Here is a 26981-nt window from a genome sequence, read left to right as displayed (position 1 = left end):
CAACAAAAGCTTTGAAAACTTAAGGAAATGTGATTTCTTGGTTTTCTGATTTTAATAAATTTACAAAACGCTCCAAAAAGTTCTTCCACATTGCCATAATAAAGGGGTATTCATGTGGAGAATTTTTGTGGGAAGAGTTTTAATTCAGTACAATTTCGGAGTAAGGCCGCAACACAACAAAATGTGGAAAAAGTGAAATGACATGAACGCTTTCCGGATGCACCCTAATCGAATATTTTCGAGGCATGTCCTGTGTTTTGTTTCGGCTTCAAAGTAAATCAATCCAGCGAACAAAAAGCAGAGATTCTGTTGCTGCTAGAGGTTCCAGCTGTGTGAAACCAATGTGGCCAGACAAGGCCAGTACAAAAATTCTTGGCATATTGCAGCTAAAATGATTGTGTTTTACTTTTGTGTTGACTGAAGAAGATGACTCTGTATGCCTTTGTATGAATCAAACGTGATTTTCTGGGCACCGCCAAGGATCAGGCCACGTTTATTGCATTACTGAACACCAGGGTCTGTTTGTTTCATCTCCTGTCAGGCTCTCAGTAAGGCTCTGTTGGAGCTGCGGGCGGAGATGATGTCAGCTGCAGAGCAGCAAGTCATAGCCAACGCTGCCCAGAAAGAGCAGAGTCTCAACGTTCAGATGCTGGTGGACAAACACACCAAAGACCTGAAGGTAAGATCAAAGTGGGTTTTGTTTTCTTTTACTCGTATGTCATGGTTTCTTTCCTGTTGATGTAATCAGCTCAAATGAAGCTTTGTTGGATGTTTTAAGTCTTACAAATTGGCATAATGATTAGAAAGCAGGACCTCTACAAAGCAGCTGTAATTAAATCATACCTGCTGACAGGCTGCAGTAGAGGCTTCTGGTTTCTATAGAAATTACGTTTGCGATGTTCCTGGATTTAAAGGACCATCTGCATCAATCAGAGCATGTTTGATCTCTGACCAGTAAGGTGACCTCTGTGAACACGACAGATGGTAACCTCCGTTTAAAAGCAAGTGCTTAGGTTGAGATGGTTATTTATTTTATTAAATGCAAATTTTCATTTAAAATTTTTATTTAAAATAAAATTTTTAAATAAAACTTTAATCCCTGTGACAGACTGTCGACCTGTCCAGGCTGTACCCCGCCTCTCGCCCGGAATGTTAGCTGGAGATAGGCACCAGCAACCCTCCTGACCCCACTAAGGGTCAAGGGTGTACAGAAGATGGATGGATGGATGGATGGATGGATGGATGGATGGATGGATGGGTGGATGGATGGATGGATGGATGGAATTTTAATTTATTATTTAATTTATTATTTTTAATTTATTTTTTTTATTTTATTATTGCATAGAGAATTGCAATAACTCTGAAGAATTTTAATTAATATGAGTTACAACAACATTTAATTTTTCCAAATATTCATCCAGATATTTCTATTTTACAAATGAAAATACGATAAAAACCGGATTCAAAAGGACAATTTTTAGCTCAAGAATTAAGATCTTATGTAATTTTTTTATTTTATTTTAATTTGTTTTGTAGGCACAGGTACAGGAACTGAACGAAGAACTTCAAGCTGCAAAGGAGTCGGCCAAAGCAGCCAGGAGCAGAGAGAACGTTCTGAAAGAGGAGGTTGAAGGACTAAACCAAGACTTCCAGAAATATCAAAGAACTCAGAGACGACTGCAGGCCGAGAAAGCAGAGCGAGAGCAAGAAGTGGTGGAGCTCAAGCAGCAAATAAAGAGGCTCACCAGCACCATGCAGGTACAAAGCTATACAGCTGAATCACGTTGAGTCACACTGAATCTTCTGTTTTTTAATTTATTTATGCTTTGGATCAACAACGTAATTTTGACATCAGAGATAGCCTGAATAAATTAAAAAATCAAGAGAAACTGTTTTTGTAGAGATGCATCAATCCAGTATTCATCAATCCTGATATAAAAAAAAAAATTCTAGATTGCGTATCGGTGGCAATAGATCTATAAGAGCAAATCTATTCAGTCTAATTCTATGCTTTGTACTCTCAGCATTGTCATGCTTTATTGTTTATTTTACATTGGATTTAAATTTCCTAATTGCACTTTATAAACCATTTGAAAGAAGGTTTGTTGTAGTTTATTTTTTACCTTTTTGACTAAGGTAGTCAGTCTATTGTTTTTGTTAGTTTCAGGTTCTGTAATATATATTTTACATTGGCTGTTCTACTCCTAATTGCACTGACTGAGCAAATGAGTTGTTCTTTCATGTTTGACCAAGCTTGTGAAGCTGTTGGTAGGTAGATTTAAGTGTACTATACTAATGCAGAGTTACCAAACACATTTGTAATTCAAAAAGAGAAACGTTTCAAGTCAATTCATCACCGATTTTTTGTATCAGATCGGTATCAGCCAATACTAAATATAAATGTTGTATCAGAAGTGAAAAAAGTGGATCGGTGAACCCCTAGAAATGTATTTATTAAGGGACAAAAGCAACATGAAGTAGGCTAAACAGATTTCAAAATGTAACGCATCATCATCCCCTGATCTAAAGAAAATCAAAAGTTGGATGAGAAATAATGTCATTAACATCTGTCACTTTGGAACGGTTTACAAAGCCGTTGCTAAGGCTTTAGGACTCCAACGAGAGCCATTATACACAGTAATAGCGATGTTCCGAGGACTGGGAGAACTTCTAGAAATACTCAGATCGCATTTCAACATCCCAGAGTAACATCTAAAGTACTTCAGGCCTCACTTGCTTCAGTTAGGGTCAGTGTTCACGATTAACCAATAAGAAAATGTCATCCATGGGAGAGTGCCAGGCCAAAAACCACGTGTGACTAAAGGTAACATAAAGGGCTCGTCTTATATTTGCTGATTCGGATTTGTTCTTGTAGACTTTTGTTCATAGTTGTTTTTCTTTTTTGTTTTGTTTTGTTGAGATATTGCATGTTTGGATAATTATTCCCTCTGGTGTTTGACACTGTGTAGATAGAACGTTTTTTTCCTGCTGCTGTTTACTTTTGGGCAGTTGTGATGATGCATAACCGTAGCAACAAGTTAATGGTTTTTACAACTGGGAGTGGCTTGATCAGCATCTCAAAAGCTCATGTCGTACCTGAACCATGACCTTGAACCCCAGAGGAGTTGAAAAGAAAGAGCAGAACAGGACCAAAGAGCAGAAAGAGAAAAAGAATGCTCCCTTCCATCTCCTCCATCTGTCAGAATGGGTAAGGTTCATATCCCCTACTCCAACGTCTCTCTGCCCGGCTTCCTAACCGTATGGCCAGACAGAGATTTAAAGAGGAGTACAAAAGCAAAAGAGGTGGATTAGCAGTACTTGCTAACAACTGATTGTGTCCTCCAGAGTCTATTACTGTGGAATGTTGTCTCTGCTGCCTGTAAACTGAGCTGTTAGCATAACATGATAGTCATTCTTGACTTTAAGGTTCGATTGGAACCACTGAAGGAAACGACCTGAAAAACTCTGAAGAGATGAGTACGACCTCCCTTTTCACACATTGTAAACAAAACTGGAGTAGGATTTCTTTATTGTCTTTGGTTTGGTAGAAAACCACAAGACATTTCTTCCTCTAGTGCTAGACTTGCACAGTTGTTTGGTTTGTATTTACCCCTGCACTGTAGTTTGCTTCCTGTTTTTGGGAGCGGTCTCCAGTCTGCTTGTTTCCATGTATACATTCAAACTGCACCAGAGTTCACTTTAATTGAACTGAGATTTTTAGGCGAACTAGAGTTTGCATTTTTGATCCGGATCAGAGTTCATTGTGAATTCACACCTTTGCAAATGACCCAGACTCTCTAGACAAAGTAACTAGATTCCAGCTAAAATGGACTGGTGTGAATGCACCTTCAGTTTAACCGCTTTTTGATTAAGTGAATGTCTTTTGATAAATGAATGTCTTTACGTGGCCTAGTTGAACATTAGAATTAAATTTATTTGAGATGCAATGGAAAATAGGCTGTTCATGCTTCAGCATGGGTGAATTAAATCAATTACACACAAAAAATGGGCCAAAATTCCTTCGCAGTGATCAAAATAACCCATTGCTAGCTATTACAAACATTTAATGCAGTTCTTGTCACAAATACTGATAAAGTTTAGAAAGCATTATCATTTTAATGTTTCAGTGTGGCAAAAACAGAATAAATCTGCAAGAGGAAAAGTACTCTGTGTTGGTCTCTGGCTCCTAGTTAGAACTCTTGCTTGTTACGTCCTAGATTTCATTCAGCGTGATATGTTGGACAGCGGCCACCGACAGCCAACATCAACGTCATAGCATCATGAGGGAAACTGATTAAAGTCCTCTGACTCCTGTTCAGCATTCAGATGTTGAAATAGGATAGAAGGTTCATATGGGAGTCATGCCACGCCCGTTAGGCTCGTCTCACAGTCAGCAGGAAAAAAAGATATGGAGGAATGTGTCGAGAAAGAATGATGACATTTCTTCTGAGGTTTAAGATAAACGGCAGCCAGTATCTGAGTTGATTTCATTATCTGGGAGCTTGCTTACTTGTTTCTCAAGACTGTACAGTTGGGGGTCAGAAGTTTGCATATGCCCAGAAAGAGAGTAAAAGTCTTGTTCCTTTTTCATAGTGAAATTTATATAAGCCAATCCAATTCTTATGTGGGTTTTTTTCTAATCCATAGTCAAAACTACACATACAGTGCAATTATTTTTTGTTTTTAATTTTTTTTTGTCTTTTAACAAGTTGAACCTCCACGACTTGGTATTCATGACCGTCAACAAACTTTTGATGGTTTTTCTGGCTGAATATTTGACCTCTTTGTTTGAGCCATTTGGATTATTTAAGGTTTGTTTTCTGACTAAATCTGAATTTTAAGTACAGTTTGAAAAATCCAATCGGGTTAAGGTCTGTATGGTCATAAGATTCACGGTTTGATTGTTACTTTTTTTTTTTTTTTTACAATTTTTTTTTTCTGGTGGTTCCAGAAGAGCAGCAAAAATACAATTTAATTGTATTTTTAAACGTTTTTAAAAATACAATTAAATTTGCTGTTCAGTGTTAAAACTGTGCTACATCATATATATGGTGTCTTGACGTAGCCTATTCATTAATCCAGATTGGTCTTTTGTTTGTTTTATTATAAGAAGTGTATTTGTGATAGTATGTTTTTAATACAATAGCTGAATGTGTGCATATTTTAGATCCAACATCTATAATTTTGACCACATTCGGATAAGAGAAAAATTGTGATAAAGTCAAACTTGAGCAGCCAGTTCTTGTTTTTTTTTTTTTAACATCCTTAAAGTTTTTTGTTGTATAAACAATTACCTTGAATAATTATGAAGCAGGAAGTAAACTTTTGTCTGTGTGTATAAATAACATTAAACATAAAAAGCGATGATTCTTTTTTTTTCCTGTTGCTCAGAATCAGACAGAGGCAGATGAGAAAGGAGCCATCGTAGAGAATCTGCAGAAGAAGATCAGGAGGCTGGAGTCGGACTTGGAGAAAAGGAACGACGTAAAAAACATCAAAGATGATCATGGAAAGGTGTGAAACAGTGTCCACCATATATTGTTGCTGTTGGGCAAAAATCTCATTCTATCATTTTTAGTAAGTTTTGTTTTATTATTCATCAACTCTTCTGGCAATCCTTCTCCTCTGTCCGGGGTTTTATGTATTAAAGTGAAAAGTTTATTTAGATTGTACCTAGAAAAGTCTATTCCAACCTGACTAGTTAACTCTAATTATAAGCCTGAGCCCAAAGTAAACCTGACATATTATTTTAATGAAGATTTTACTGCTTTTGTTTCGAAACCACTATCAACAAACTTCTTACCATTGAAGTAAGCAGTGTAACTCCTCCCGTTTTTAGCTTTTGTGTGACGTCTCCCAGCTCCATCTTGTCACTTGTTGTAACCGCAGATTGAGTCAAGTGTAATTCCTCTGGGACGTGATTGATGGGAGCGAAGCCACAGGCACATGCAGTGTGCTGCACTTGTTACACTCTGGTTTAACTTCTGCACCCTACTGACTTTCTTTATTTCCTCAACATTTTTAATAGAATTTAATTTAATTGATATATCAGTGTCTTATACCAATATTGGATTGGTCCAGTCTCTGTAATTGAGCCCTTTTTAACGTCTTATTCACCACATTTACCATCAGTTGCTATTAGACAGTGTTTATTCTACACACGCTGTCACAAACATCACTGGCCTTAGATAATCCAGCTCCATTTACTTATAGGTTTGATCAATTCTACAGGAATAAATTTAAATGTGGATAAAATGCCTCTGTAGACTCTGTTAAGTTTTTTAAGGATTTGAACTTTATTTTGCATCCAGTTTGAGAATTAGACTAGCAAACATTTAATATTCCCACATTTAGCATTCTCAAATAGGTTCATGAAACTTACACCTCTGCTAGCTCAGGAGTTTAGATTAAATCCAAGAACCTCATCATGTATGATTGTCTGTTTAGCTGATGCAAAACCTGTTTCTCCAACAGACCAAAGATGAAATTGTGCGGTGGGAGGAGAGCAAAAGATGGCAGGCTAGGATGGAAAAGGTGAAGAATTCCCTGAAGGAGAAGGAACGAGATAACGAATCATTGTCAAAGCAACTCGGCACTCTTAAAGATCTTTATGGCAGGTCAGCGTGTGTACATCATAAATCTGGTATGCACAGTGCCTAGATTTGATACAGTTATGCTGATGACTGATTTATCATTCCCTATGTTCCTGTTTAGAATCAAAAAAGTGCTCAATGATCACAGCTGTGCATCATTCAGATGGTTTGCTCTGTCTTTTTCATCCATTGACCCTGTGTGCTTTCGTTTGCTTGCAGATTGGAGCAGGAGAAGGCTGCGCTGCAGAAAAAACTGAAAGCTCGAGGTGTGACCGCCGACCAGGTGGTGGGGGTACGAGCCAACGACATGGAAAGGCAGATACAGGAGTTGAAGAAGAAGAATTCTGAGCTGGAAACCCAGATTGTCACCATAAAGTATGTACATATATGAGCCTACATTAGAGTTAATGTCCACTTTGATTGTGTCAGATCTGGTGTTGACTGAATTCAACTATCCTGATAAGTTAAAAGTATTTTTTTTATGTTTGTCATCATAAAAATCATTTTAAAAAATCAATAATTAATCAAGAAATGACCAAAATGTTCTCAGATGAACAAGTCTACATCTGTAATAATATGCATTTATCTCCATATACCGAGATGAAATGCTTTTGGAATAGAAAATGGTTAAATGTTATTAAATGTCACAGAGTTAATACATAAAAAAAAAAAAAAAATATATATATATATATATATATATATATATATATATATATATATATATATATATATATATATATATATATATATATATATATATATATATATATATATATAAATTATCAAAATATTATCAAAATATTCACAGATAGTAAAGTTTGCATGTGGAATCATATTACTGTGTCCAACTGTCATGTTATGCCACATTTAGCAAAATAAATATTCATTTAAAAAAATCAAAAACTGATCAAAATATTCTCAAATAGGCTACATGTGGCATCATATAGACAGTATTTCAATGCTCCTTGTTTTAATGGTGTTTCAGGATTAAAATTAAAAAATTTTAAAACATGATCTATTTAAAAATAGATCATGTTTATAATAACTGAAGGTAACCTAGTTACCATACTTGATTGTGCTGTAAAAAGGCACTACTTGCCTGGACAGTATATAATAAAGCCCCATTTATAAATACAAATCCAATAACTGTCAGACTGGTTTTAATCCACTTCCATGAGTCAACACTATGCAGAACCAGCTTTTTTGGGGGTATGTTACTCTCACCTTTTCACATCTAGACACTAATATTTTTGCTATTACTTGTCTGCTTTGAAATCAAACATCTTACATTATATTAAAAAAGTGTTACTTATTAGCATAAGTAGTTGGACGGAGGCAGCCGAGATATTTCTGATTCCTACTAAACCAGCTGATCATTTATCCGACAGGAGCTTCGAACTTCCGGAAGGGCTCTGGTTTCCGAACTTGTCGGTCAGACAGTTTTATTGGTCCCAGCTGCCTCCTCAGAGACCCGAAGGCTTTACCGATGACCTTTAGAGACGACCTTTACTCGTCTCTGGAGCCGACGTCGCTGAGTTTGTAGATTCTCATTAAGCTGCAAGAGCCGACTGAAGGCCGCTTGCGACGCAGACGTCAGGTCAGGGAGGCGACGGTTAACGTTCTGCGTGTCGGCGTTTCAGACGGATGTTTCACACGCTGTGCTCCGCTCTTGTTGAGGGTTCGATCTGATATCTGCAGACTGAAGAGTCTGCCGTCTAACACCTTGCTGCCACTAACGTGGCGAGGTCAAGCGTTTGACAGGACCCTAATTTAACATTTGACTCGGACTCAATTGTGCCACCTGCTGGCAGAAGTTGAGTTGAACGTCCACGCTACATGTTCAGAGACTATGAACCATATGAAAGAGTGGGACATTTTTGGAATGACATCTTAATGAATCACATTATCATTGAATGGTCAACAAATTAGATACAGTGAGTTATAGGCATTTCTTTCTACTAATTTTGATAACTGTGAACTATTGCTAATAAAAAAACAAGATTTGTCTTCTAATAAACTCATAACCTTACAAACACTAACAGTATTAATGATTTAAATACAAAAATAACATATAATACAAACTCTTGTGTATATAGAATGGCCTACACATTTATGGGGAACACTGCTTTATCCAGCAGACAACACTAACACTCAACAATGTCACTGAAAAAGAACCTGGCTGTTTAGAGTGTTATGGAAAGTTGAGTGGAAGGAAAAACTGTGATAAGCAATGATAGCTAGAACCTTTTCAATAATGTCTACAAGGGATGAATGGATGGGTGTTTGGAATATGACCCATCTGTCAGTGGGCAAAAGTAAAATTAAAGCAATGTGACATAAAATGAGACACTAATGAACATTTTATGCACAGATTACTGTACAGAAACAGCTATTGTCCATCTTTCCATTAATCAAAAAATCTCGCAAATGGTTCCCAAGTGGTGTAATAGCTAGCTTACAGGGAACATCTCAGCTTTTCAAGTTTAAAATACTGAACTGATTGGCCAGAAAACTGCAATGGATACACTAGGCTAACCACTTGATACATGGCTTGGGAAATGGAGAAAAATTTTCAGTATCAACAAAAATCAGAATTGGCCGGTCAGGCTTTTCAAAGTACAGTAATCGGCCTGAAAACTTCAGTCAGTGCATGTTCTGCACCCCTATTTTTAGCCTGGAAAACGTTAGCATACATGCTGGGCTAACCTCTTGATACGTCTCGGGCACGTTTGAAATGGAGAGAAGCTTTCAGTATCAACCAAAAAAAAGGAATCAGCAGTCTGGCTTTTTAAAGATCGGTGATTGGTAAGAAAACTGCAATTGGTGCACTCCTACTTTTAGCTTAGAAAACATGAAGGCTAGGCTAACCTCTTGATACATGTCTCAAGTTTGAAATAAAGAGAAGTTTCCAACACAAACCAATATTTTCATATCAGACAAATTCAACATGTTTATGAGCAGTATGTGCATTTTATCTATATAAAATATTCAGAGCCTTAATAGATAATGAGAAATTACTATTTTACAATGGAACTATAAAAAAAAGCATTCATATCTTCTCACAGGACAGCTGAGATTAAATCATGCACATTAAATAAGGAGACTTTTAAAGGCAGTTCGTTGCACCGGATTTTCTTTAGAGGTGCGAGAATGAAAGGTTCACTTATATTTGTAAAAAGTTCCTTTTCTGTCGTGTTGAATGTGCAGGCAGCAGCAGGCCTTGCCTCGTGATGATGCCATGGATAATCTTATGTCAAAGAACCATCTTCTAGAGGAGAGACTCCACTCCTTAGAGAGGCAGATATCCAAGGAACCCTCTTCCAGACCCTCGGTAAAGTGTTTAAGCTGCATATTTATTGCTCAAATACGATCATTTGACTTTTTTTTTATCTCATATCAGATGTCCCTGAATTATTACTCGTTAAAACACAGCTCATATTCGCAGGTAAAGCTGAAGTAATAAACGAAAGAGTTAAGGTATTAAAAAAAAAAAAAAAGAATTGGTTTTGGCCTCGCTAATGGAAAGAAGTCCTCATTTCTCCTTTTTAGTCAAAAGGAGCAGTCCAGTAGGAACATTGTTCTGGTGTTTTACCATCAAAGCACTAAAGTAAATGGAAGATTAATAGTTTATTTGACATTGACATTTCTTTCTCTTGTTTCGGAGGACTGGAATCTGGGAGCAAAGTCAACAACAGAGAACATATTTATGCTGTATTAACCAGCATTTCTTCTGTTTAAGAGCTCGCCTGGAAGACATGAATATGAGCATCATATTTCACAAGCATGGCAAGACATCGCATTTACATCAAGATGTAGTACTTGGCCTATGCTCTGTTTGAAGGTCTGGAGATGTTTAGCGATCTGTTCATCAGTCTTCCTCTGTTTCTTCATCTTCCTCCTGGGTTTGATCTGATTCACTGCCTGCAAAGGGGAGACACTTCTCCTCCCGGGCACTTAGTGGGATTTGTTCACTCACGTTTGATGTTGAGGACGGAGCATCGTGCTCTCAGCTTCCCGAGACCCACGACCCCGCAGGAGGTGCCCTCGACCAACAAGGGGAGCCCACGCAGAGCCAGGCGGGTGGAGGAGAGGACCTTGATGCGGGTCGCCTGGAAGATGAAAGGCAAACAGCAGCAGTTGTTGGAGAAAATGAAGAAAGCATCTCTGTTGGATGTGACGTTACGGAGCATGTGGAACAGGATGAACCGCCCGACACAAAAGGGAATGGTGCCGATTCTGATGATCTGTCAGAAAGGACGGAATCCATCTCGCCTCCGTCTGCAACACAGGCAACGACAGGCGGTGGAATGAGCGAAAGCGGGAAGAAACCGGGCGAACCTGACCCAGATGGTGAAGGCATGGATCCCGATGATGATGATGTCAGAGTTATCCCGGAGGGGACCCAGAATGCCGAAGAAAAGGTGAAAGAGAAAGAAGAAGACGTGACGACAAGAACGGAAGTAGAGGAAGATGACCAGAATTCTTTCTCAGCTGATCCTGATGTTGATTCTAGTATCACTCTGAGCAAACGCCCGGAGAGAATTGTCCACGCAAAAAGGGGCAAACAAACACAAAAACAGGAAGTTGTGAAGAATCAGAAGGTATTCCAGCCTGTGTATCCCCCCAAGCCCTCCTTTAAACCCTGGCTGCTGAGGTGGTAGAGCTGTGATAGCATTAGACATGGCAGAACCAGAGCTACACACAGACAGTGAAATGTCTCGTTAGCGTTTCCTCCCTGTCATTGTCCATCACAGCCTTCAGGTTTCCACTTGCTCTTTGTATTTATCCCTTGATCTTTGTCACATCACAAACAGAAACTTTAGCATATTTTATTAAGAACCTATGTGAGAGGCCAACACAAAACATGGCTGAAATTATGTGTTCTTTTGCATTCAGCTTTCTGAAGTAAATACTTTGTAGAACCACCTTTCAGTGTAAAGTCTTTCTGGGTCTAAACTCTGAAACTTTTGCCCATTCTTTGTATCCTGGCCATGGCCTCCCTACACATTTCTGCTCGATTCTGATCTCCACTGATCCGTGTATGATTTCTCCCATTAAAGTGAATTTTCTGGTAGAATTTCAACCAAGCCAATCAGCGAACAGAGGGAGAAACTGTGAACGATGACTTCGATTTTCTCCGCTGTTTCTGAATTGTAGTCTGTATTACATACGTCACACCCAAAAACGTTAGTGATTGGGTGAACTTTAAAACTGCAACAAAGTCCATGTCTCCAGGAAGCGATCATTTCTCGGTAGCCGAGGGTTCAGACCCTCTGTAGGAAGCAAAGCGTAGAACAGCAGGCTGGTTTTCACCAGGCTGTTCTTTCTAAGATTGGAAGAAGACAGAATGGGAACATCAGTTTTCAAGCCTCTTTTTGCCACTTTTCAAAACCACATATACTTTTCCTTCCACATTTGTGTTGGTCTGTCACATAAAATTCCCCCATAAAACACAGACGTTTATGGTTTTAAAGCAACAAAATGTAAAAAAAAAAATAAAAAAAATAAAAATAACACTAGCTGCGTTTCCATTCCAAATGTTTCAAATTTGGGAATGTTAGGGATCGACTTTGTCAATATTCTGCTAATGTCGAAAAGGAATAAGTTTGTTCATGAGGCAAGTTATTAAAAAACATGCTGTGCCATCGTCGTCTAACCACTTCCTGTCCTCTTCTTCATGGTTTCAAGCAGTGGCAACATCTGGCTGTTGATCGTGTGCAAAAAAGTGTTGCCATTGCAGTTTTGCAAAATAACCCAATTTAGATAAAGCCAAAAAATCAATCTCATCTTAGTGACAAAACTTATCAAAAAATAATTTTATTTTTTTCCCAAAATTGCAAATTTATTTTCAGAATATCAAGTTATATGGTCAATGGAAACACAGTTACTGTTAATCATTTTCCTTCTTAAAGCTTTTCCCTCCACTGCATTTTCTCGGTACTCAACCGTTGGACATGTGTGGCTCATTCTGAGACTTTGCCGTTCTTTAGACTTCGGGACGCGGGACCAGGACTCCATCACAGAGAGATCAGGACATCTCAAAGGAAAACCTCAAGCTGGCCTCAGAGAACTTGGAGCTGCGCTTCCAGCTGGAGCAGGCCAACCAAGATCTACCCAGGCTGAAGGTACGACCAACCCAAAAGGGATAGTTGAGACCAAATCACCAGACTGAAGATCAGTTTTGGTAGAAAGAGAGAAAAGAGAAAACTGATAAATAAAGCAAATTCAAACTTTTGAGTTTCTTTTAATTTATCATGCGATTAACTGATTTAATGTTTATGGCGTCAGGCCTACTTTTTTATTTCACTGGAAATAGAAAAAACACCTTTTAATTTTATGGTTTTAGACATTAGGATATAATAAAGAGATCTTGTCTTTTAAAGGATTTAAAAATATTCAGATGAAGAAGCACAAAACTGATTCCATACTGTCATTGTTTAATGAAGACGTGTGTAAAAAAAAAAAAAAAACCCAATAACCCATGGTTTAAAAGCTTATAGATCCGCTGTAAGCAGCAATAATTTCCAGTATCGAGTTACATCGTCATGGAGGAATTTCAACTCTCTTCTTTACAACATGCCCTCAATTGCTGGAGATTTCCTGCACAGCTAGATGGTTTCAAGACCCAGTGTGGCCCAAACTCCAGCTGTCTGACAGATTTCTGTGCTGCGGTAAACAGATGAGTCTGTTGTTGATTCTGTGACCCAGTTCCACAACTGCAAAACAACACCAGCTCATCACTCCTCCACCACCATGCTTTACAAGAGCTAAGTTGTGCTGCTCGAGTCTGTTTTTAGAAAGATGAATCAAGATGAGCCTTGCTTGTTTTGGGGGGGGGGGGGGTTGTTTTTGTTTTTGTTTTTTTGTTAGTTAGTTTGTTTGTTTGTTTTTTTTCCACTAACAATTGGAGGCCTAAAGACTCTGAGGTGGGGCTCTTGGGAAATTAGAATTAGAATTTCAGGGTTTCCCCCGGAAAACTTGCTAAGTCTGGTGGTAGACATTAGAGCAGTCATTCATTAAGCAGCCCACTGTGTTTTTGAGTTAAAAAATGTTTAAAATTGACAGGAAATTAGAAAATATCACTTGATATTTATGTGTTATTGGAAGATTGGAAGGTTAATACATGAACACCAACTATAAGGTACGGTAGCCAACAGGTGCAAACACGCAGCAAACGGCTAAACGAACTGCAAACAGGTGAAACGGTGCAGCAAACAGCAAAACCAGGTGTAATCACATGTAGAAAACAAAAAAACAAATGCAACAGAGAATGATGCAAACCAAAAAATTGCTGTAATAACAGAAAATAGAAGTAAAAACCATCAATCAACAAAACAAATGCAAACAAAAAAAGGACTCAATCATAAATAAAATGCTAGAATCACAAACACATCGCTGCAATCACAAATAAAATGCTGCATATTTGCACCCGTTTTACACCTTCAAGCCACCGTAATAAAGTCTTAAAAAATGCAAACATAAAAAATATAAAATAAACAACTTTTAGCCTGGTGGGGGCACAAGTAAAGCCTGGTGGCCCGCCAGGCTTATAATACTTGGGGAAAAACTGAATTTATTGTTTGTCACTGTACACATGTGCTGTAATATGAAATTCAACTCAAATAGTGTAAACATTGTAATAAATTAATATATACATGCACACATACAAATAACCACCATATGATTAGTGCATGTGAGCACTGAGCGTGTTCGTTGCTTTTGGGAAGAAGCCACTTTTCAGTGTGTTTTTGTTTTTATGCAGCTGTAGCGCCCCCCTGAGGTCAGCAGGTCAAACAGGTTGAAGCCAGGGCAGCTGCTGTGTTTGGTGATTAACATTTTTTTCTCAGCATTGCAGCCTTTGTCTTTGAAGTGAATTTGCTGGGGCGTGGCCCATCTCACCACAGATTCTCAATGGGGTTTATGTCTGGACTTTGAGTGGGCCATTCTAACACATGAATATGTTTTGTTTCAGATCCTTTAAGTAAGACTCTATAATTCAAAGCAGGTATATATATATATATATATATATATATATATATATATATATATATATATATATATATATATATATATATATATATATATTTATTTATTTATTATTATTATTTTTTTTTTCTGTTTCTACAGAATCAGGTTGCAGACCTAAAGGAGATGTGTGCGGCTCTGAAACAGGAGGGAGCGGAGGCCGAGAAGAAGCTGGTACACCTTCGGGGAGTAAGAGAGCTTTGCTTTACTGTGCAGACAGATGTTTTTTTTTGTTTTAGAAACACTCCAGGAACATAATTTAACATAATTTAATTTGAATTGATAAAAGCAACTTAAAACTGCAATATGTAAGTTTTCAAAATATATCTATATTTTTTAACATATTTGTTGAACTATGAATGTCATAGTGAAAAAATTGAACTCCTCCTCCCTGAGCTAGTGTTGCCGTTGAATAAATTCACAACTCCCAGTCAAAAACAACCAATCAGAGCTGGGAGGAGGGTCTTAGCGCTGTCAATCAATGCTGTTCAATGTGCTAATGGTGGAAAAACAACTCACCGTTCCAGAAAAATCGTTCATCTGCCATCATCGGTGGCCATGCTAACTAGCCTTAGAATTCATGGCAGGTTACGTCGTGGTGGACCAGCTTTCGCAAAGGTTGAAAGGCGGGGAGCATGAGAGTGATTGACAATGCTAAGACCCTCCTCTTGTCTCTGATTGGTTGTTTCAAATTGAGTGGTGCATTTCTGCAGTTTGCACTGGGCGCACTGGGAAAAGGCAGAGGAGCTCCAGTTTTTTCACATGTATAAACCTTATACTGTTATGACATTGAAAATTTTAACAAATATGTAAAAAACATTTTTTTATAAGTTACATACTGCAGCTTTAAGGTTCAACATTTTCCTTAAAGCCTGTTCTCCGTCAGGCTGGTTTCAGCGGCAAAACGGTCCCTGAGCTGGAGAGGACGATTGGTCTGATGAAGAAGGTGGTGGAGAGGGTGCAGAGGGAGAACGAGGCGCTGAAGAAATCCAGCGGCCGTGCAGAGCAAGACAGAGTTGCCGCTTTGGAGAAGGAAAACAAAAAGCTGAAGGTTGGCACGCTGTTTGCTGTCCGCTTCACGCGGATTTTGTTTCCGGGTTTTGTTTCTGCAGATGACAGGAAAATGGTTTTCTTCCAGGCTGACTATGAGAATCTGAAACATCGAAGCGAAGCTGAGCTGAGCGCAAAACTGGAATCCAAAACCAAAGGACTGGAGAGGATCGTGGTGGAAAACGAGCGCCTCCGCAGAGAGATCCAAAGGGTGACTTTTTATTTATGTTCCATCAGTTTTCCGACTGCCAGTTTCTCGTCCATGGTCTCGTCTGAGTGTCCGCGTTGCGCTTGGGCAGGAAGTGGAGGCGGCGGAGAGGCTGAGAGTGAGCAGGACGAGTCTGGAGGCGACCAATGAGAAGCTGGAGTCTGAGCTGGAGGAAACCAGGCAGAAGCTGCGAGCGGCTCTGTCCAAAGCTGCCGCTGTGGGACCCGAAGGCAAAGCTTCCAGGACCACTGTTGTTGCCAGGTTAGCAAAATCTGCAGAGCACTGCAAAAGTATTCACACCCTCAATCCTAGAAATCTGCCACAATTTAGGATGTTACACAACAAAAAATGGAATTTGTTTTACTGGGATGTAACACAACACGATTGGACAGCATTGTTAACGGACTCCACAAGTCTGGTCTTTATGCAAGAAGAAAACTATTGGTGAAAGCAAGCTGTATAACAGGTCTTAAAGGTCTTAAAAAGTCATCATGAAGTCTAAGTTTTAGTCTTAAACGTTAAAAGGTCTAAAACTTATAGGTAAGTGAGCTGAGACTTAACTAAGGGAAAACCTTGTATCCACAAGACTGTGTGTTGGACTGGCAGGATGTTTGAGAACAAGATGAAGGAGTTGGAGGAGCAGCTCTCCCAGAAGACCTCCAGCATGTCAGAGCTCAAGCAGCAGCTCAAAGAGGCCAAGAGGCGCGAGGAGTGGGCCGAGACACGGGCAAGGCAGCTCCAAGATCAGGTACCAGATAATCAGTCGAGTCGGAACAGACTGACTGGAAACATTACTACTGCTAGAAATTATGATTTTCTTTTATAAATTTTTTATTTTTTTTTTTAAGATTTTTTTGGCTCTAGTGGCCTTTATTTGATAGTTAATTGTCAGGAAGGTGGGTAATGAGAGAGGGGGGAGGACATGCAGCAAGGGTCACCAGGGCCGGGAATCGATCCTGCGACAGCTGCATCGAGGACTAAGGCCTCCATATAGTGGGTTGTGCTTAACCCCTGCGCCACCACAGCACACCCCCTAGAAATGATTTTAATTGTATGTTGTATAATTATACAAGAAAAAAAAAACTTTCTTGCCGATGATGACAGGAGGTAAACTTTTATGCCTCTGTTTGTTGCTCATTCAGGTTGACGTGTTACAAAAGTTTCCAGCAGCTCCAAAGACTAATGTGGGGAGCTCCAAGGATCTCCAAGCTGTCAGGTATGTAAATTATCTTTATGTGATTTTTGTTTTTTTTCCATCATCACTGCACATGTATTAGGAGCGTATTGTAAAACAGGCACTGTGGGGGAAAAAATGGACTCCTAAGGTGTAGATGCTTCATTTGAATAAAAAATGTTTCTATTTGAGCTAGCTTTGTTAGCATTATTGGGGCAGACTTACACAAAACACAAATGGTTTACTAGGTCAGTGTTTTTCAAAGTGTTTTTCAACTACAAAATGGACAAGTAAGTGTCTGAAAAAGACTAAAGGAACTAAGAACTACAATTGGAGTGATATAAAATTTTATGTGTGATTAATTAAAAAAAATACACATTTTCTTATAATCAAAAGAGAAGATTGTGGTGAAGAATTTTTACTGTCTGGTACTATATTGTAACAAGAGCATCTGAAGATTAAATTAATAATATATTACCACACAGACCTCATGGGCAACTAAAATCAGTTTAGCATTCATTCTAAATCAAAGTAATAATTATTGAATAGTGAATAAAAGTGAGAAGAAACATTCTAAAAGTTGACATTTACATATTTTGTTGCATTGTCTGTTTGTTTACAAAGAGTGATCACCGTCCAGAAGCTAGTGGTGATTAATTAGGGGTATTAGAGTAAAGAGGTACAGAAATGCATACATGTTTCCTTTTTCCTTCCAGTGTGGTCATGAACTTCTTTGTGCTGATCTATGATATAAAATCCCAGTGAAGTTTGTGTTTGTTATGCAACATATGGGAAAGTTTAAGGGAATGGATGCTCATACAAATCAAGAGAAACATAATTTTCATAAAGGTTGGTGATCATTGGGAAATTCTTTAAAAGTCAAATAGAATTTATCTGAATCTTAAACTCGAGATGCTGCATGAACACACACTTAATCAGGGAGATGACCAGTTGATGATGCAACTAAACTCATATTTATTTGTCTGAAGACTGGAGAGTGCCGAGCCAGAGAGGACGACCATGGAGCCGAAACAGAACCTGGAGCAGGATGCTGGAGCTTCTCCAGAACCTGGTGAATCTTCACTTTTCCCCGACTATACTAATGCTGTTCTTTAACAAAAACAGTCACCGTGACGTGACTTGAACTTAATCTAGTCAAGCACCTCGTGCACATTCTGTTGTTGGTTAATTACTATTTTGCCAAAAGTCACTTTCCTTTACACATGATTTTTAACGTAGAGTCTGCCACCAAAATGTTTTAGCTTCAGCCTTTCCAAAAAGGCTTTCTACAAGGAAAATTTTGACCATTCTCCCACAAGTGCATCTGGAAGGTCCACTGATGTTGGACAAGAAGGTCTCTGCTCCAATTCATCTCAGAAGTGTTCTGTCTTATTGAGGTCAGGACTTTCTGCAGGTGTAAAGCTTTGTTCACACAGCAGGTCTCCATGCTTAATTCAGATGTTTGTTTTTCTGCGTGATCGTTCACACTGCTAATGAAACCATACCACAATGAGAACGGTTTACCACCCTGAAGCAACCCGCGTCCGAATAAGAACATCATTGATGTCACACAGCAGCGCTCTGTTTACAGAATAATGGATTGAGCTGTTTATTGCTCACTATTAGAGTTTATTCAGAAATAGGAGCTGACGGTGCTGTCACAAAATCACAACAAAACAATATTTAGTCTAGCACTAACTGCAACTTCCGTACAGAGGCCTGTTTGGATGCATAGGCGGAGCTAAGAGTGGTGGGGTTGTGACGTGATGCGCTTCACTGACAGACTTCTTTCATAAGTTGATGATTAGCCGGATATGGTCATTTTCAGCCACTGTCTTCGTCCATATTTACAGGAACTGACTTCTTCTGGTGCAGAATTATGGCTCATGTCTCACGTTGGTGACACAAAAGTCAGACAAAATGTGAAAAGACTGTTCAGACTGCGGACGTACATCTCTGAATTAGCACCACATATGGAAGTGGCATAAATTGCATCATTTGGGGCTGAAAAGATCGGAACTGGGTCGTTCAGACTGCCGTGAAAAAGCCAGATATCATAAAAAAAATTTAAAAAAATTCTGATTTGCCTGCTGTGTAGATGTAGCATTTGTGGACTTTGCGCTGCACACTGGTGTGGAGTTCTTTTCAACAAATGGGCCATACCTCAGACTGGTCCCATAGAGTCAGGAGATCAAATTATAACTGAATTGTACATTTCCTTTCCCCCAAAACCTTCCACTAAAGTGAAATTAGGTAAATAGCATTCTTCTGGCAAACTCAGATAGTCCTGTAGATTGTCAAGAGAGAGGAATGACTCAGTGATGTGCTCTCAGTCCTTCTAGCTGTGTAGTGGAGGTTAATGTGAAGCGAACCCTGATCTCAGATGTTGCATTCAAAGGTCATGGGAACCTGAAAAGGCTCCTACAAGCTGCCGAAAGCCAGAAATCTAAACTCCAAGCAGAGGTGAGAAAGCTAAGGAAGGAGCTGGGGAACTTCGACCCGAACTTTTTCGAAGAGCTGGAGGATTTGAAATACAACTACAACCTGGAGGTGAAGAAGAACATCCTGCTGGAGGAGCAGCTGAGGAAGGTGTGCGATCAGTTTGGTGTGACGGCTGAAATGCCCAGCGTGTCCATCAGCTAACGCATGGTTGCCCAGACTGTTTTACTACAAAGAGTTTGCTACTATTCTAATTATGTTCTGTTTTTTTTTTTACTATCAAAGTCAGGAGAAACAACCAAGCAGCACTTTTTTTAACTGTTTTTGTTTTTTTCAACAACAGCTGTGTTATTATAGTTATAGTTTGTAATTATTTATAAGGAACTCCTCTGTATTTTCCAATTAAAATAAGTTCATTTTGAATGGTCAGAAGTGTCCGTTTATTCATCACACAACAGAAGATTGTATGTACAGTATTTACAATAATACAATAAAGTCATGCACTTATTTTTCAAAGACTATTACAAACCGTCTTTATATTTCAATCTGAAACACTGTTTGGTTGAATCTTCATATTTCACCTTCAGAATGAGGACTCTGTCCATGGAAAACCTTTTTTTTTATTAAGACTTTCTGCTAATTCTGTTCTCCAAACATAGTTTTTCTGTTAGAGAGCGTCATCCTTGTCGTCTCAGAGGTTTACGGCTAGAAGTGCACGTCCTGAAGTCGACTGAAGCGCTGTCCGTTCAGTGGGGAAAACCATGACAACAAGCCCTCGCTGTCGCTGTAGGCTGCGGACGCTCCCCCGAGGCGGACCACCGCGGGTCTGCTGCCGAGGCGAGTTTCACCGTCCGGCCACCTCAAGCCCAGGTGATGCCGGTGGATCTGCAAACATAAACACACACTGACTCAACCAACCAGCTTCAGAGATGCAAAGTAGGGTGCATCTGATAGCAAGGTTTTCTGGCTGACCGATGATCTTTAAAAACCGATTACAATTTTTGGCTGATACCGATTTTTTATTTTTTATTTTTTTTGTTCATCTGAAAAGTCACTAAAAATAGCGACAAAGTTGTTAAGTTGGAAACGGTGGAACTTACTGTTAAGGGCACACGTGTGCACATGACCTGGTGGTTGTCGAGGGAGATAAGATCGGTTTCATATGCAACTATTGGCCAATTACTGATTTCCCAAAATGAAAAAGGCAGTATTATACATTTCCCAGCAATATATTGCCATTTTATAGCACAATTAAGAAATTTTTAACTTCAGTTGTTATAAAAATGCTATATATATATATATATATATATATATATATATATATATCAAATGACTTAAAAAGAAATTTGACCTTTTAACTTAACTTCTTGAAATTGGGCCTGTGTCTTTTTAAGAAACTCCTGCTTTTTCTCAAACTCGGCCTTCAGGAAGTCATTATAACATGGCTCCTCTATTAACCCTTTAATAACGTTTTTACCAGTGAAGTAGCTCCTATAATGAGCTCTGCAGATGCTCAGTTCCACCAGGTGTTTGCTAATTGCTGCTGGTTAGTCTGAAGGAGCTGAGTGAGGGCGTCATGGCGGAGGGAAGCTTGGAAACAGCAGCTCAGAGGAGGAGCTTCTTCTTGAAGGTGGGGCTAGGTCCACCCAGGCGTTTTGCACAGCTGAATGGTTGCCATGAAAATTAAAGGATTCATCAAACATTGATGAAAGAGTCAAAGCAACACTCCAGGTATGTTTATGTTGCAGGAATAACATTATATGTAAAGCTCAAAAAAGTTGATCATACAAAATACTGCTCCTTTAAAACATTTGAAAATGTTTTTATAGAAACCTAAACATAGCCTCAGTGGCAGAATATTGGCTCCCCCACCTTAATCAGTGTGCCGTCGTTGCAGTGCCAAACGATGCCCTCCACTCGACCTTCACAGTTCTCCTGGAACCAGGAGTGGAGCAGCTGGAAGTTGACAGGCGGAGGGTTCCTAACCGGAATGCTGCCATGTGGAACCAGGCAGTGGATGGGCTGCTTCTTACTGCCCAGTCCTGAACAGAGCAGACGACTAGGATGTACATGAAAGGCATCAAGTCGTTTTAAATGTCGGTATTGAAAAACGTCGCCTTAACCTCAGCTGGATTTATGTATATTTTTTATATTAAGTACAGTTCAGGGTTGATGAAGGTACATTCTGACCACAGTGAAAAGCTGAATTTTAAAACTGAAAAATATTTAAGAAAATAGGCATGACAATTTATTAAACTGTGTCTGCAAAATTCACTTAAGAATGAAGAAAAGTTGTGCAAAAGAGAAATAGACAAAAAATTTCTCAGATTGTTTGTTTACCAAAGCGCCTGGCACTAACTAGTGTGACTATTGGGCACACCACTTCTAGATAATGTTTCTAATTTGGGATTTTATTTCAATTCACGTATCTGTGACATAATTATGCATTATAAGATTTTTCATTTGCTAAATCAGCGGCGCATTAGGGCCACTGTAGATAGAAATAATAAAATAAAATAGTAAATTTACAACAAAAAAACGCTGAAATTTTTAGATTAATCTCAGACATTTAATATATATATATATATATATATATATATATATATGTATATATATATATATATATATATATATATATATGGACATTTCTCAGTGGATTTTTTTTTACTTTTGAAACTCAGAAATTTCTAACTTTTTTTCTAGAAATCTAGGATTTTTCAAACTCAGAGATCTCCATGTTTTGTTTTCTAGAACATTTCTGACATTTTTAGCAAAAAATATACTTCTCTTTTTTGTCTTTCCTATCAAGGCAATTCTATAAAATACTGAGAAAATGTGTGTAAACTTCTGATGTTCAAGACCTTAATAAACCTCTGGCACATTTTCTCTCACTGTTGTGGCATTTAGAAAAAAAATAAGTGGTTCTAGTAACTGTAAATGACCTAATATAAGAGACAATCTGGCCTTATTTAAATTCAAACAGTGAGAAAAAACATTTATGTTTTTTTTTTTTTTCATTCACTGTATGTAAAGCTCTGCTCTCAAATGCCAATAATATTTCAGGCCAGTTAAAAGGTCTTTGATGGTCTTTTATATCTGTGTCTGTAATAATTCATAAGCTCTAAGATGCTAAAGATCAAAGGGAATCATAGTGATTAAAATAACAAGAAAAGTTAGAAAAGTCATAATTTCCTGTTTTCCAATGCTAGGCCAAATTACTCAAAACATTCTCAGATGACCAACTTTATGTGTGTGGGGCGGCTTTTTTTTCATGCCATTAAAAAATCTCATTAAGTGTAACAAAACAGACATTACTTTGTAGGCTGTAATCCTGAAAAAAAAAGAAAGGTTTTTGAGGTCCAAGAAACATAGGTTGCATGCAGAATGATTATTAGAGACAGAAACAAAATTAAAAATAATGATAATAATAAAACTGAAGAAAAAGCAATAATAATCCACGGTCCAGTGGACTCCAGCTATGCCTCCTGCCAGACCCTCAGCTGCCTCACCGTATGGGTTTCCGTTGACGTTGGTTCCGATGAGCTCCAGTGTTTGCTCCTGGAGGTCTGCCAGCGGAAGCGCTGTGATCTCCAGCAGGTCGTCGTCGTCGCAGCCGGGCTTCAGAACCAGAGCCACCCCGAGCTCATAATCCACCACGGAGGAGTGCCAGCAGTACTGCTTGTTGCTCTTCTGCACCGGGACCCAGCCTGCAGTTTCACCATCAACAGCCATCTTTGTTGAAACTCGGCAGCAACGTGTTCGGCCGTTTCCTAACTGTCCCCCGATGAACTGAGACGCTCAAAGTGCTAACTGAGGCCAGTACGGTCTGTCTTAAATGTGGATAATCTCTCTCTTAGTAGAACAATATACTTCATATTTTCAGGAAATGACTTTAGAAACCCTTCCTGTATTGATGGACATCAACAGTTGCTGATGTCTTGCCTTACTTTGGCGATGTGTTAATGCTTCAAACCGTTGAATACTGTTACTTTCCTTCTTGAACACATTAAAGCTGCAATATGCAATGTTTATAAAAATTATATTTCTTTACATATTTGTTAAAAAATATGAGACAGATAATCTGTGAAAATGTTGACTCCTCCAGCTCCTTGCTGTGCTGCTATTGCCGTCTGAAGAAATGCACCGCTTCTGACAACCAATCAGAGCCAGGAGGCGGGTCTTAATGCTGCTAATCAACCTCCTGTTTTATCGTTACTGGAAAACGGTGGCTATGCTAACTAGCCTTAGCATTCTCAGCAGGTTCTGCTACCAGAAACTGTAGCGTAGCAGGTAACTTCACACAGTCAATGATTGACAGCGCTACGACCCTCCTCCTGCCTCTGATTGGTTGTTTCTAGATTGCCCTGGAAAGAAGCAGAGGAGGTAGATTTTTTTCTGTCATGACAGTTTTAAAACATGTTTTTTTTTATATAAAAGTTACATACTGCAGCTTTAAAAGAAATTCAGATTCTAATATCCCACTGTAGTCTCATCAACGTTGAATAAAAAATGGCAGTTTTGAATTAATTTTCACTTTCTGTTCTGTTGAACTTAAACTACAGAACCATATAAATATCTGATCATTTCTCTCATATTTTTATAAACTAAACCCTTGAATTAAAACTGGACTTTTTTTTTTCTTTACGATAGAAGGCATCAGAACCTGGAATGTGTCCGTGCTCGTCAGGAATGGGATGTCCGTTGCTATGTTTGACTCTGTGAGCAGGAATCCACGACTCGGGCACCATTTTAAAATCTTCCTCCACATTCCAGGAGAAATCTGGAAGAAAATCCAAAATGCTGAGATAAATCATCAGAACTCTGTTGTTCCTATTAATTAGTCCAAACCACTGCAGCATGGGAAACGTGTACCTAGCTAAAGTGATGGTACCTTTACAGCTTTTGTGAGTATGTTGGTGCTTCCTGAACCTCTTCTCTGCCTGCTTGTTGGGCTTCCTGTCCAACCTGGCCCAGAGGTAAAACTGGCCTAATAAAAACAGACAACTACAGTCATAACGTCAATAAAAAGCCTCTCTAATCACCTTTTATACAAATATCATTGGGTTTATTAAGACAATTCCACAAAGCTTTAAGGTCTAAGCAAAAACCCCAGATTTTTTGGTTTTTCCTGAAACAGGTGTCCAAGCTGTGGCCCGGGAGCCATTTTGCATGCTCTCAACTGATTGTGTATGGCACCTGACTTCAGTTTAAGAATGATACAAATCTGTCCCTCTGCTAAATTTAACAAGCATTTTCAAAGAAAGCATGACCTAAATTCTGATTTTTATTGATCAGAATGAGGGTCCATCTGAAAATATGGCATAAGTTTATGGGGAAGAAGTTCATAAGTTTCTTACTTCTTCCTACTCCTTTTCGAGCAGGAGTAGACAAAAGAAAAAAAATGTGTCTTTTGCAGTCCTTGTTCATGTGTTTTCTTATACTGCTACCATGCTCTAAATAAATTGTACATTTTGGTAATAGAAAATTAACTAAATTTATTTTATTAAAGCAAACCTGCAAAACCCTTTAAATTTTGGATCTAGAATAATTTACAGCAACAAATCTATTTAATTTGTTTATTGTTGAGTAGGTGAAATAAATACTTTTTTTTCTTTTTTTGGCCCGCAGGTCCTTTTGACTTGACATCCCTGATCTGATATAGAGCCCTATACTCTGAGAGGCACGCACCTTGATAAAGAGCGACGTAGCAGCAGGTGCCATCCAGTTTTTCGGTGGCGAAGGCGCAGTCTACGTTAGCCTCTAGAGCCACAGGGTTCACGTTTTCAGTTGCAACAACCTGAAACTGCTGAAGACGAGACAAAATGGGGAGTATAAAGAATACAAACTGAACCTCCTTAAAAGTTGTTCATTCCACAAATCTGACCTCTATGGAAGAATGGAAAGAAAGTCATGAAAGTCCCACTTAAGAAAAACATTTAGAAGAAGACGTTCTGGTTAGATGAGGCTAAAATGTAACTTCTTGGCTTCGTGAAACCTCTGTTCAAGGACACTTTCTGTTCAGTCCGATAGAGTTTGACTATATGTTGTTCTACAGGGCATTGACGTAATAAGAATACTGAAAAAAATACATGCCGCACTTTTAAGCATTTTTATCGTTGTACACTGGAAATACATTGCGTACTGGGGGCAGGGAGGGAACAATCTAGATCCTTAAAGTAAGCGTTTCGCTTTTCTTGAAACTTTTTTTGCATTCTCCATTCATACAGACAAGTACTCTGAGATTGGTGAAATCTTTTTGCTGCACGAAAAGGTTCTTTAAGTGACCCGAAGTAAATGAAACACATTCTGAAAACATTAAGGTATGGCTGCGGAAGAAGACCGCTGTAGGTAGAGAGTGCTGCGGTCTGCAGTGTAACAGTAGCAGCAGAATCAATCAGAGGTTGATACTGGTGATGCTGCTTCTCGCTCACCTGATGCTCGTGTTTTCTGGACGCTTCTTCCTTCACGTCGGTGAGAAAAACACACGGGATTTTCTGCTGAACGGAGCCCAGGCGCCGCATTGCTACTTCCGGCTTTATTTTCACTGGAAATGTTTTGAATTAACCTCGAAAACAAACAAAAAAAATGTCAGCAGCTGCTAGTGGGTTAGAATGTGTGGATGTGTTTTCAACTTGACGTGACTCTTCCTGTGAATTCTAAGGGAAGACTCGTTAGCGCCGCTGTGTGGCCTGGAGGGAAGTTGCACAACAATGAATCGCTGTACTGGATTTTTTTTAAGTTTTTTTTTTTTTTTTTTTTTTTTTTACATGGGGAATAAAATTATTTAAGTTCAGTTATAAATTGTTTTTTTTTATTTTAAATAAAAGCAGAATCTCAAATGTTGTCAAGACAAATTACAAAACAATGATTTAAAAATATATATATGTGAATAAAACCAAAATTTTATCCACATTCAATAGGAAATGCTACTTTAAATGAATACTCAGTTTTCAAATGGGCCAAACACCGAGTAAAACTCAGAGAGTTCACATTTGTAAATCAGATGTGGTCCAGAGTATAACGACTTTTAAAGCATGCATACCCTAGCTATAAAGCTTGACTTCAGCTGGCTATATAACAGCAAGACATGCTCTATCAAATGATGAAATAATCTAATCATTTTAAGACTACACTTGCCATTAATGATTCATTCTAATTTAGAGAAACCTTATGTGATGTTAACAGCCCAAACTGATTTCAATTATAGTTTGATTTCTTTTTTATTGCAAACATCTGGAATCTTGTCAGTAAAACCTTAATTCCTCATTCGCCAATTTATTTCCAGATCATTTCAAATTAAATTGCCCAAGTGTTCCAACCAACTGGATTTCATCAGAGCATGACTGTGTTAGTTTAAGGTGTCCGTTTGAGATGGTGTGTATTATGGTTACAATAATCAAATACTTGATAGAGTTTGTGGTCCATGAAATAAAGGAAATCATCATTTCCATCCCAACAACACAATTTATGTGGCAGCAGCTGCTGCTGATTT

General features: G+C 38.6%; 2 protein-coding genes across 5 annotated transcripts in view; one reads left to right on the top strand and one right to left on the bottom strand.

The window, feature by feature from the left end:
• Window positions 1-19921, top strand: part of cep290 (centrosomal protein 290) — a 60285-nt gene extending 40364 nt beyond the window's left edge. Inside the window, exons 37-52 of one of the 2 annotated variants that reach the window (XM_088006579.1) lie at window positions 542-679; window positions 1537-1758; window positions 5392-5514; window positions 6475-6617; window positions 6813-6968; window positions 9801-9924; window positions 10523-11194; window positions 12584-12718; window positions 14721-14807; window positions 15505-15669; window positions 15757-15879; window positions 15968-16137; window positions 16483-16624; window positions 17019-17092; window positions 18040-18122; window positions 19449-19921. In XM_088006579.1, the coding sequence (XP_087862705.1) occupies window positions 542-679; window positions 1537-1758; window positions 5392-5514; window positions 6475-6617; window positions 6813-6968; window positions 9801-9924; window positions 10523-11194; window positions 12584-12718; window positions 14721-14807; window positions 15505-15669; window positions 15757-15879; window positions 15968-16137; window positions 16483-16624; window positions 17019-17092; window positions 18040-18122; window positions 19449-19693 (2802 nt within the window). In that variant the 3' untranslated portion in view covers window positions 19694-19921. The remainder of the gene's footprint in view (window positions 1-541; window positions 680-1536; window positions 1759-5391; window positions 5515-6474; window positions 6618-6812; window positions 6969-9800; window positions 9925-10522; window positions 11195-12583; window positions 12719-14720; window positions 14808-15504; window positions 15670-15756; window positions 15880-15967; window positions 16138-16482; window positions 16625-17018; window positions 17093-18039; window positions 18123-19448) is intronic. The other variant, XM_088006578.1, reaches the window with a different exon arrangement.
• rlig1 (RNA 5'-phosphate and 3'-OH ligase 1) lies at window positions 19906-26624 on the bottom strand. Of its 3 annotated transcripts, none has more exons than XM_014970008.2 (7): window positions 25921-26624; window positions 25178-25292; window positions 24381-24476; window positions 24153-24269; window positions 22999-23196; window positions 21362-21531; window positions 19906-20374 (listed from the first exon to the last, which is right to left on the bottom strand). In XM_014970008.2, the coding sequence occupies exons 1-7, from the start codon at window positions 26008-26010 to the stop codon at window positions 20195-20197; spliced, it is 966 nt and encodes a 321-aa protein (XP_014825494.2). In that variant the 5' UTR covers window positions 26011-26624; the 3' UTR covers window positions 19906-20194. The 3 variants fall into 3 exon arrangements, with proteins under 3 accessions (XP_014825494.2, XP_014825493.2, XP_014825495.2); XM_014970007.2 differs by having other exon boundaries at window positions 25178-25295; window positions 25921-26622; XM_014970009.2 differs by lacking the exon at window positions 24381-24476 and having other exon boundaries at window positions 25178-25295.
• Window positions 26625-26981: the final 357 nt, after the last annotated feature.

The sequence above is a fragment of the Poecilia mexicana genome, unplaced genomic scaffold (genome assembly GCF_051168715.1).
Source record: "Poecilia mexicana isolate PSO_F unplaced genomic scaffold, ASM5116871v1 scaffold_6, whole genome shotgun sequence".
NCBI lineage: Eukaryota > Metazoa > Chordata > Actinopteri > Cyprinodontiformes > Poeciliidae > Poecilia > Poecilia mexicana.
The sequence above is the reverse complement of the archived record's forward strand: the minus strand, read 5'-3'. Positions and strand labels throughout refer to the sequence as shown.

Coding starts and splice junctions, on each gene's coding strand:
- rlig1 (XM_014970007.2), bottom strand. CDS start 26,010: ATGCGGCGCCTGGGCTCCGTTCAGCAGAAAATCCCGTGTGTTTTTCTC. Junction 25,296..25,920: donor CCAGAAAACACGAGCATCAG/GTGAGCGAGAAG, acceptor TCTCGTCTTCAG/CAGTTTCAGGTTGTTGCAAC. Junction 21,532..22,998: donor CGTCAACGGAAACCCATACG/GTGAGGCAGCTG, acceptor TGCTCTGTTCAG/GACTGGGCAGTAAGAAGCAG.